The sequence below is a fragment of the Miscanthus floridulus genome, chromosome 8 (genome assembly GCF_019320115.1).
Source record: "Miscanthus floridulus cultivar M001 chromosome 8, ASM1932011v1, whole genome shotgun sequence".
Classification (NCBI taxonomy): domain Eukaryota; kingdom Viridiplantae; phylum Streptophyta; class Magnoliopsida; order Poales; family Poaceae; genus Miscanthus; species Miscanthus floridulus.
This window is the reverse complement of record NC_089587.1, coordinates 199,007,120-199,018,532: the sequence shown is the minus strand read 5'-3', so window position 1 is coordinate 199,018,532 and position 11,413 is coordinate 199,007,120. Positions and strand designations below refer to the sequence as shown.

At 44.9% G+C, this 11,413-nt stretch overlaps 1 protein-coding gene, 1 long non-coding RNA gene and 1 pseudogene across 4 annotated transcripts; 1 reads left to right on the top strand and 2 right to left on the bottom strand.

Annotated features, from left to right (window-relative positions):
• Window positions 1–978: 978 nt before the first annotated feature.
• Window positions 979–6,579, top strand: LOC136477896 (uncharacterized). 3 transcript variants are annotated; one of them, XR_010764134.1, is made up of 9 exons: window positions 979–1,258; window positions 1,367–1,635; window positions 1,756–1,896; window positions 4,041–4,923; window positions 5,013–5,065; window positions 5,136–5,175; window positions 5,271–5,396; window positions 5,505–5,538; window positions 6,442–6,579. It is a non-coding gene; the product is annotated as an uncharacterized lncRNA (long non-coding RNA). The 3 variants fall into 3 exon arrangements; XR_010764135.1 differs by having other exon boundaries at window positions 4,998–5,065; XR_010764136.1 differs by lacking the exon at window positions 1,756–1,896 and having other exon boundaries at window positions 980–1,258.
• Window positions 1,835–7,564, bottom strand: LOC136477895 (U-box domain-containing protein 33-like; annotated as a pseudogene).
• LOC136470476 (U-box domain-containing protein 36-like) lies at window positions 7,556–10,944 on the bottom strand. Its single transcript, XM_066468313.1, has 6 exons — window positions 10,716–10,944; window positions 10,525–10,535; window positions 9,572–9,693; window positions 8,611–8,719; window positions 8,190–8,540; window positions 7,556–8,069 (listed from the first exon to the last, which is right to left on the bottom strand). The coding sequence occupies exons 1-6, from the start codon at window positions 10,942–10,944 to the stop codon at window positions 7,839–7,841; spliced, it is 1,053 nt and encodes a 350-aa protein (XP_066324410.1). The 3' UTR covers window positions 7,556–7,838.
• Between the last annotated feature and the right edge of the window lie 469 nt (window positions 10,945–11,413).

Genomic DNA, 11,413 nt, shown 5'->3' with positions numbered 1-11,413 from the left:
TTCGTTCCAAACTATAAGACATTTTAAATTTCTAAATTTATAGCTTTTATTTTATATCTAAATATGTATTATGTCTAGACATATTATAAAAATTATAAACATATAAATATCAAAACGTCTTATAATTTAGAGCGAAAAGAAATATATATAAAATAAAAACGTTTTTGTTTTGAATCTAGATATATGATATATTATAAAAATTATAAATCTAGAAATATCAAAACGTCTTATAATTTAGAGCAGAGAAAGTATATGTATCCGGAAGAGTTTAAGTACTGGTAAGGAGCAAACGTTAATCTTCGCCGGGCTACGCTTTGACGCCTTCGGCCACACATTCGAAGGCTTGCAGGCAGCCGGTACTACCGCAGGCCATGTCCGCCATGCATGCCGCGCGCTCTCGAGGCTGTTGTTAGCGTGAGCCGTGACAACTGACTTCGGGCTGGTTGGGTTCCTTATGAACGAGGCCCTGGAACAATTCTCAGTTGAAATGTTTTACTAACTTGTATAATTTGATAAACTGAAATTGTTTCGAGGCCCAATCAATCCTAGAAAAGCGAACGAACCTTTCGTGAGATCAATTTACTCGGCGTCGAACACCTTGTACGCCGGATTCATTTCTTCTAGTGGTGGATCCATCGAATTAGGAACCAGAGTCTTCACCTCGGCTTGAAGCACGTTCAAACTTGACTGAAGTACCCGAGGGCAACCTTAGGCTTGCCTTGAGGACGCCAACCTGTTAGATCCCACACCTGTTACCCGAGGGCACAAAATACCCGTGATGTTTTTCTGAGATATATCAGATGTGACACTTAAAAACTTTTGAATGTCTTTATTCAAAAAAAAGAGCTACATGGCAAGTCACCGGCCTACTGGGCCACTCAGTCTGGACCGTCTTCCTTGTTCTAGTGGGCTTTGCTCCTCCTTTGCAGCCCGGCCCAACTTGTACAGACGCCTTCGTCCTTCTTCCGTGGCCTGCTCTGCTTCTTCTTCCTTGTTCTTCGCACAACGCGGCTTCGAAGACTTCAGAGATGCAGCAGGAGAGCTAATCAGTAATCACGGGCACGGCTTCTGGAACTCCAAGTGCCCTTGGTGGCCTTACGACGACGTGAGCTGACCAGGATTCAGGCTGTATGCCTGTATGGTTCGGGCGGGACAACCAAACCCCGACCAGCCTTCGGGGTCGTTTGGTACGCCGTACGCCGCTGTTGTGGCCGTCGACTCGACGGCGCCTACCCGCGTGCCTTGTTCCCAGCGGAAGGTACGGATGCTTTGATATAATAGGGCTAAATTGATTTTGCGCACTATGTTCCGGGACACAAGAAAATATCCCCTTTTGGTCTTTAAAACCCTGTGCACACTGTTACAGATGGATGAAGCATCTGGATGAGCTGCTCACATCCACATCCAGTGAAAGCATCATCTCCTATGCTGTTTCTGTTGCCACTCGAGAATCGCTGAACGGAGCGCCTTGTTTGGGGTGAGCTTGCGGTGTGCAAGTCTCAGGTTTGTCATCGGCGATGTGCTGGCACCGTCAAGCCACCCCCTGATTGCTTCGGCTTCATATGTGAACCCATCTGCCGCCATGTGGGGGTCACTCATTACCTCCTGCCCACCATTGCATCAGATAATCAGGGGGTAAATTCAGAATTCAACTGCTTCGTTATCAAGCATCTAAACCTTATTGGCACATTACTGAATTATATGCGACATTTTGTATTGTGGATTTGGTAAATCACTACCTGAAAAATTGGACAGATGAAGTACGAGGGAGGGGAAGCATCTTCTGACGATGATGCAAATCGAGATGACCCGGTGGTCAGGCAAGCGGCTTTCATCAGTCGCTTGACCTCCTCCCATACTTCCCCTGCGAGATCTGGCTGGCGCCCTGAGCCCAAGGTGATGCATCTAAGGCCAAGATGTGCCAATTGGTTGGCCTGCACAAAAGGCCACTCCCCTGCGGAGGTGTCAATGATGGAATGCAAGCTCCCTTTCTCTATCGCTTCTTCCACTATTTCACCAATCCCTTGCTGTGATCTCCCTGTCAGTAGGCGAAGGATGATAATGCCGAATGAGTTCACATCGGACCACAACATGAGCTCCGCTGCTGACTTGAATTCACCCTGGTCCATATAGCAGAGTGTTCCCTTATGGTTCTGTGTAGGGTGACTTTGTAGGCTGGTGGTTGTTATGTCAGGTTCTCTGAGAAAGTAGCAGATGCCCAAGCCTCCCATCTTGCTGACGAAATTGGCATCAAGGAGAATGTTGCCCAGGTTTAGATCACCATGAACAATTGGATAAGGCTTGTGTGAGTGGATGAAAGCCAAAGCTGAGCATATCTCCCCAATGATCCTTGTACGCGCCTTCCATGTCAGAGGTGGCATGTTTTTCTTGCATGAGAGCCAATCCTCAAGACTGCCATTTGGGAGGAATTCGTACACCAGCGCAAAATCATCGGGACATACTCCTACCAGGGTGACAATGTTAGGATGCCTCACTCTACTGAGGACAGCAACCTGCAGGAGTGAATAGTGATGCCACAGATGCAACAATAGATATGCTACTGCTCGTTCGAAAAAGGGGTGCTATAGAATTAAAGGGAAGCGATGTCAACTACCTCTTGATAAAATCTTGCTTGTCCTTTTAAGCTTCGTGGATGGAACAACTTTATTGCTACATTTGTGTTGCGGACGAATCCTTTATAGATGCTTGCAAATCCATCTTCGCTAATCTTGAATTCTGCATCAAATCCTTTGGTTGCTTTCTGCAGCTCGACAATTGAGAACTCAGTGTTTGGAGTTTCAGTTGTCACTAAGGCTCTTTGCTTGTTCTTTTGGCATAATGCTTTGGCTTCCATTACTGCAGTATCTCTCTCATGCAGTAGCTTGTCATACTTTGCTTGGAGCTCTTGGAGAAGCTGTTTGCTGTTGGCAAACTTTTCTTCATGAACCTTCACGGCGGACTTTATCTCAGTCATATGTTTGCCATGTATCTCATGTAGCTTTCTTTTCGATGCTTGAATTTCTTCCTTCTGTCTTGTCATTGTCTCCTCCATTATTTCCTGTTTTTTCACCTGATGTATGTGCTGATGCTCCAGGTCTTTAATCTGTACGAGCAATTAGCATTTTCATGATCACCTGTGATTTCTATTAAGGGCCAATGATGCAGAAAAGGAACAAGAAAACATACCCTTTGAAGATATGAGAGCTGATCTCTTTCAGCTTTTCTTCTTCTGTTAGTTTCTTCAGATGTATCCTTTTCAAAAGATCAGTCATATATTCTGAACAATGTTCAAGAATACACTGAAACTTAATAATATACTGTCAAACTTACAATTTGTTCCAGTTTGAGCTTCTGCTCTTTTAAATCTTGTAAGTCATGATACAGTTTATCTCGTTGCCTCTTTGTGTCTTCAATCTCTGTCCTCTGTCTTGCTACCTTCTCCTCCATATATTCCCTCTGTGCCTTCTCATTCTGGAGCAAACTCTCAACCTCTTTAACCTGTATAAGAATCTTTACATCTTGTATCACATGCTTCCTTAGTTGAACCATAAACTCCCGATGCAACGCACTTACTCTTTGAAGTGTCGAAAGAAGATCCATTTTGATTTTTTGGCGTTTCTTAGATTCCTCACTTGATTGTTTTATAAAATGATCAGTAATTTCTTCCACGTGATCTTTTGCAGCTGACTTAATTTGTGTTATACGTTGTTCAAGTATAAGCTTATGCTTATCTAAATCCTGTAATTTATCAGATAACGTGCATCATTCTCTCCTCATTTCATCAATCTCCAGCCTTTGTCTAGCAAGCGTCTTCTCAATTTCTTTTCGCTGGCTCACCTCGTGAAGATATGAATCTTCCAACTCTTTAATCTGCAAGGAGATTTCGCCATTTTGGTCATACTGGACCTAAATGAGTAATTAATTATAGCTGGTGCTTTAGAAGTGTGTGATGTTCAATACAATGATTAGATGGTCTACTTATTACTTTGCTTTACTGCAGTGTGAATGTGAACCCATAAAACAAAGCTTACTCTTTGCAGTGCTGAAAGCAGGTCCATTTCAGCTTTCCGGATTTTGTTGGATTCATCATCAGCTTCATCCTTTAACAACTTAGCTTCAGTATATGGATCTTGAAGCTTCTCATACTTTTCTTCATCTACACTGGGTTCGTCTTCCTGTATGATACCATCCGATTATTTTGGCGTTTCCATATCGAGTGCATTACCATCTGCTTAATACTATACATACCTGATTATATGATGATGCTAGCAACAAGTAGACGCTATCAGGTTCTTGAGTTGTAAAATGCACCACTGGTGTTGTTTCGTGTGTATCACCAATAACTGAAGGTAGAGCAGCAGTTTCGGAGAAGCTGACAGCATCATCAGTTCCTGATGATCCGTAAACTATCATTCCCCAATCTGGAGTTATCATTGCAGTGAAAAATCAGTGTGACTACCTTCAAAAGAAAATTCAACCGCATGGGTGCATGGCTGAAAGCAGCTTCATTTTGCTCACATAAGAAACTGCTACTTTTTGTAGATTTACATGTCGCACGTGAGCATTGGTGTCTTTTCATGATCTAAAAGTCATCTAACATTAAATTGTTGCAGTGTTTGGGTGCAAACCCTAGGTTTCATTTATCATATTACTTTGAGCATAGGTAATGTCTTGAATTTGTTTGTAAACACCACTGATGCCTAAAATTCATGTTAGATGACTTTACAACTAAATTTCAATCTCTTAGGCATTCTATGGAAGTTTTATATGTGAGCGTATAATATTTTAACTAAATATTTGAGTCCAAAGAACTACACCAGGTCGTGGGTTCGAAGCAGTCTCTCTGCAGATTTTGCGGGGGAAAGGCTTGTCTCGGTTTATTCCTTCCCCAGACCCCACTCGTGTGGGAGCCTCCGGCACTGGGTCTGCCCTTTTTAAGAATTACATCCTGTCTATATATTTAGGACAGTCACCTCCAAAAAGATAATCCCATTCAGTCATTTTTGTTGCAGCCGATGAGCTTGAAATGTATCCTTTGCGGCTTGATTCTTCGTATTCCAACTCGGTTAGTGCCATTGATCCCATTTGACTTGAAATGCTGTACTCTGGTGACAGTGGTTCATTGCTTTTTTCAGGTGATGGAAGTATTGCAGGAAGGCTTTCATTTGCTTCCCTGTAAGTGTTGATATGCATGGTTAATAAGTTTTCAGCATTTGCAACTCTACTGCACTGAATTTAATGCTGACCATATTTCGAACTGGGACAATCAGGGGGAGAATTATTGTTAAGGACACAGTAGATGGGGTTCCCATCTGAAATGGAGTGTACTATTTATAGATTTAGAAGTCTGGAAGTACTAAAATTTCAGGTGTCAACTGAACCTCGCCCTTTACCTGGTACATATCAAATGACCTTTACAAGTAAACCACATCTTGCATGATGGAGCTGCTGTCTTCATAAGCTTGAGTGCTGTCTTTGACTTTGGTGTGTTCATTTCTCTACAGTTTGAGGGCATCTGTTAGGATGTGCGATTACGAGGTACGAGTATGCTCTTAAGAAACTGCTTGATCTTAAGCATGCTTGCTCACTATGCATTTCTTGGAGAAGAGAAAATAAAATATTCTGTTAATCATTCAGAATCATAGGAGTGAGATGCATAGTCATCTTATATGTGGCATCCAATTTAAGGAAATAGCGCGATTTGGTTAGTTTGATCCATACTTAGAGAAGTGCCGGTCTGCAGCTGCTCCCATGACAAGCTCAGTTATGTTATGAAGGGAAATGATCTCCTCGAGTCCTTTAGCTACATTATCCGTCTCAATTATTACTTTGGCACAGCCAACCTGAAACATTAGAATTTCATGTTCATCTTGTTGAATTCATTTAGTGACGAACATTGCTGTAGTGAAAATTGCAGGTTTTGCAGCAAATTCGTGTGGGTGGTACAACCTAGCTATTGGCTACAATAAAAGTGATGCTGGAAATTGCACCTCTAGATCTTCCCTTGTGCATTTTGCTATCTGCACATACATATCTAGGCTCATCTCTGCATTTGCTCGCTTCTGCTTTCTGTACTCCTTGATTTCTTCTGGTTTCATGCTGGTATGACCCCTCTCTGAAATGTAACAAATCACAAGCTTTTGGTTATGTGCCCGTTTGGCATAGGTCAAGCTTCGAGAGTTTTTGTAGCTAGGGATAAACCAGCAGGAGCTGACCCAGTTAATGGCGTGCCATTGAAGGCCTAGGTTGCCACCCAAATCTGGAAAACACAGCTAATTTGCAAATTTCCATCATATGTGCCAATTAACAAGGCCTTTGATGGAGCCATAGCTGTAAAACATCTTGGACTGGAGCTAACAAATTTCGATATTGAATTAAACAAATGTGTTTAAACCACTTTGTTTTATCCTATAAACTTACTCTGGGTGATCGCTGGCGCAGGGCTATGGACATGAGCTATCACAACCTTGGATCCGTCCCTGACCAAATTGTGCAGCGCCCACAGCAGGGTGCTCCTCCCGTCGCTGACCTCTTCGGGCACCGCGACGAACACCTTGTGCTCGGCCGTGGCCGCCGGGCTCCGCTCGTCCAGCTCGTCCTGCAGGGAGCCCGCCGACGAGGTGGCGGGGCTGCACCGTGCGCTCCACAGCGGCTCCCACGTCTCGTGCTCTCTGACGCCCCCCTCCTCCATTTGCTTGCTGGCCGCTAGCTTCTCTACGATCAGAACGAAGAAACGCCGGAGCTCGACCGGTGGTGTGACTTCGTAGACCGTAGTACCCTGTATATCTGTAGTGAATGAAAATGGGGTGCCAGAAGGAAAGGGACGTGTCGTATCCACCCCACCGGGTGACGCGTCACGGCGCGCGCGAGATTGTGCCTTCGTGCTTGCTGCATTGGTCCGCCGTGCCAATTAACTACCCATAAAGTCGTCGCCATGAGCCCACGTTGCACCAGGAAACTACGTAGGACTGCACCCGCATCAGCAGCAGTACGTACGTGGTACGTGTGCTGCTGATGCTGGCATGGTTCATGGTTTGCGTGTGGACCCAGCGTGCCGAGTTAAACTAAACCGACGACCCGGCGTCGGCCCGTTACGTGTCTCTGTGTGTGTTTCTAGAGCTGCAAGTTCCTGTGACTGTTCATGAACCACCCACCCTGCTCTTGCAAGTTGCAACAATATTTTGACCCCTCACACGAGTCGTCGTGCGGCATAGATGTGTAGCCAAACGCGGACATCAAATTTGGCCCAGCAAAAATATGTCAAATTATAGGGAGAGAGGCCAGCCTTTGGGCCTTTGCCGCTTTGGGCAGCGTTGACTTTCCGGCCCACGAAACCTCAATGGCTCAATCCAGACTCACGGTATTCAAGCTGAGATGAATCCTTCCACCCGAGGTCAAGCCCCATTTCCATTCATTCAAACGGAAATGCAAGAGTTGAGTTTATAAGCATAGAGAAAAGAGAGCTAGCAGAAACCGCTGCAAACCTATTACAGCAGGGAGCACTCTGTCTCAGAGGCTGAAAGGGAACCGCAAACCACTACCTGACCGTTAAACCTTCTCACTGACAGACATACGACAATACAAGCCATCAAAGAAACTAACAGAGCATAGCTTGCCCAAAAAAGACAAACAACAGCAAAAGCGTCTTGAAGATGGTAGACTTCAGCAAAACATCAGCTTTTACGCCTGATGATCCTTGTCCTTGCGGTGGGTGTATTGTGCCTCCCTGTTGTTGGTCGCCCCCTTCCTTGGCTTCGATGCTAGGATGTCTTTCGCGGTTTCGCCACCTTCAGCATGACTTCCACGCCTCGAATCAGACCTTGAATCCTATATATATGCTATGGAGCGCCTGCAGAATGGTCAGTTCCAGGCTTCCAGCGATGCTGCCGCCGCTCCTGTTCCCACTCGAGGATTGCCGAACGGAGAGCCCTGTTTGGGGTCAGCCCGTTGTGAGCGAGTCTCAGGTTCGTCATCGATGAGGTGTCGCGCCCGCTGCTGAGCCACGCCCTGATTGCTTCGCCTTCGTAGGTGAACCCGTCTGCCGCGATGTGGGGATCTTCCATCACGTCCTGCAGAATTCACCATCCAGGAAACGGAACTTGTAAACCTTCTCCGCGTCTCAGACTCAGAACCGTCATCTAATGTTGCACAGTAGTAAAGCTACTGCCTCTGCCTGTTGTTTCACTCACATGGTTAATTGGGCACACAAAGTGCGATGGCGCCGGAGCGTCGTCTGATGCAGACACTCGGCTCTTCCGGCGCAAATCCTCAGCTTCAGTTAACGCGGCGTCTCGCTCGCGCTGCAGCTCCAATTTGTCTGCTTCAAGTATCTCGAGGATGCACTTGCTGGCCGCCAGCTGCTCTTCCTGAGCCTTTCTAGCACGATTCAATTCGGTTATTTGCTGCTTCAGCTCCTGCGCATCATCCAGCTCGCTGTAAACCGCTTCGAGCTGTCCTAGTATTTCTTGAACCTTCTGTCTCCCCCGCAGGAGAAGCTCCTGGGCTGCTTGCGACATCTTTATCTCGCGTTGATGCAGTATCTGCAGTTTGTCTTTGAAGTTTGAACACGCATTGCAGTCTCAATTGTTAATTCTCCAAACAAATATTTACCTTCTTCATAGCACAAAATATATTCACGTTGGCTTCAAGACGAGCGGCAACGGCAAGAACCCGTTCACCGGGCGATGGCGGCGTTGCAAAAATATTTCTGCCTCCTTGCCTAATTGACAGGTGGGGTTAACAAATTTACTTCAGCGATAACAATCTCTTATAAAGCCAAGAAAATGGCTGTCTATATCCAGCCAGCTAATGACCAAGTTGGCTGTGTCCTTTGCATGTGAACCACATGTTGCATGAATTGCTTGCTGAGTCCATCAGTCTGAGTGCTATCTTGGACCAGGGGCGGCTCCAGGAAAATAAAGCACTGGCGTCACCGTTCACAAACCATCAATATTACTCTCTTATCCCTTCCACAGTAGCATGGTTTTCAGGCAAACATATTTAACAGTCAAATTCTGCAGCTATGTATATATGTTAGTTATTAGCAGAAAAATATAAGTAATCCTGATGCAATGTAAGTAACTTTCCTAACTGTATTTCCATTCTATTTTCTATTGATCAACATGAACACTAAAAAATATATCTTGTCTGCAAATGAAGCCGGGTAGTCGACCATCTCCTTTTGTTATAAGTAATGTTTTTACCACCTAACCTATAACAAATTAATGTCCATAATTCGTGAAAATTAAGAAAACTTTAAACAGCATATTAGATCAACTTTTGTAGTGTAGGACTGTAAGATTATACTCTGATAATAGCATTGTAGTAACCACCTAAAACAGGAACTAACCTATGGAATCTGAAGTTTCTGCCAGTGACTTTGTTCTTATTTACCGTTATAACATTAAACAATTGTTGTCTTGTACTAACGGTGGTATTCAGCTCTCTGCATATCATCTCTGCTACAGTTTAAATTTGTAATAGGTAGACAGACTAAGGTGTATATGATCATTTTACAATGTTTTGCAGCTCTGATCTAACAAAGTGTGGCATACGAGATTGTCATACACACTTTGAGTAGCATTCATCTGCTGCTGCTCCCACCACAAGCTTGGCTATGCCGTAATGGGCGATAAGCTCCTCAAGCCCTTTGGCAACATCATCCTTCTCAATTATTACTTTCTCACAACTAATCTGTAAAATAACAATGACAGCAAAAGTAGTGGAATTAGCCAGGTGCACTTGAATCATATGTTTGTGCAATGTGTTTTTTCATTGTTTTGTAGTTTTTAGATAAAGGCATCGTTGTTTTGCATACTACACTAAGTAGTTTATTTGAAAATAAGGAGGGGTTACTGAGATGTGGATCGAACCTTTCGTCGTTTACGCATCATTTCATATCCAGGGAGTTTCTTCTCTGCCTTTTTCTCGCCCTTTGTTTGAATTTGTCCTCGTACTGTCAGATTTTATCCCCACTGAAACAACAGAGATGAATTCATTGGGACTCAAAAGGTGCTGAAGCAGACCTTTTCTCCTAAGTGTACTGATCAAGGTGAAATGCCTCACGCCTGAGTTTTCTTATGCCTTGTTCGGATGCAAATCAATCCAAGGGGATTAAGGCCATGTTCGTTTTGTTTCAAATCCATGGGGATTGAGAGGGATTAAATCCCCAACAAGTCAAAATCGTCCTCAATCTCTTCCATCCCCCCTCAATCCCCATGGTATATAGGGTTGAAACGCTTGAAAAACATTTAAAAGCCATTGCAAACATATGCAACATGCAGATAAACACTTGCAAACATACTTATGAAACACCTGAAAACACTTGAAACATATGTTTGCAACATGCATGAATATGCAGCATCCATCTACTTTTGCAACATCTAGATAAAACACTTGCAAAATACATCTGTAACAGATGAAACATTTGAAACATACACTTAAAACATACGTGTATAGCCATTACCACATGTGCAACATCCCGATCTACTTTTGCAACATCGATATATAACACTTGCAGCGTACCTCGAAAACATCTGAAACACTTGAAATATACTCTTACACATGCGGTTTTCACCCTTCTTCTTCTTCCGTACGACGCAACACAAAGTGGGGGAACGGCTGATTCCTGCAAGCCGCAGCCGAGGATGGTGGCGCGATCTGTCAACGGCCAGCTGCGCCTGCGCCCTGGCCTAGGCCCGGCCAGTGACGGCCACCTCTCCTGGCCGCCAGGTCACACGCGGCGGCCGGTGCCTGCGACCGTGCGTGGCTGCTGCTAGCGGGCACGGGCATGGCCGTGAGGGAGGAAGAGGTAGTGATGGAAGGTGGTGAGCGGCAAAGGAGAAAGGCGAGCATGGCGCCGCTAGCCACAAACGCCCTGCCCCAGTGCCCCATCTGGAAGACGAGCAGCGATGTGGGAGAGAAATATGTCAGTTGTTGGGCCATCCGTATGGGCTAAATCCAATTAAAATAGCGTCTGATAGCAAAAATCGTCCGGACACCCGCGTAAGAGCATTTCTGTATTATAATATGCGGAAGGCCAAGTAGCTAGCATGAACCGCTTGAGAGCGCCTGACTCGGGAAGTTATGTTGCTGAGTTGCATGGTGCAGGTGAGAATTTTTTTATTTTTAAACTTTTTTAAAACTATTTTTAAAAATAACACTATCCAAAATTTATTTCTAAAACTAACCCATTTGGCCACATCAATCTTCCTGGCGCGGCCAAACAACTACGACGCGCTACTCCACATGGCACAGTTGGCCTGCCAACGTGGTAGGTTAGCCAAGTGCTAACCCGCTGACGTGGCAGCACTGCCGCGCCATCAACTCCAACGTAGCCCCTGCCGCGCCACCCTGTCTGGCGCGACAGAGGGGTTACATAGCCACGCGTGGCTCCCTTCCTTTCTCTCTCCCT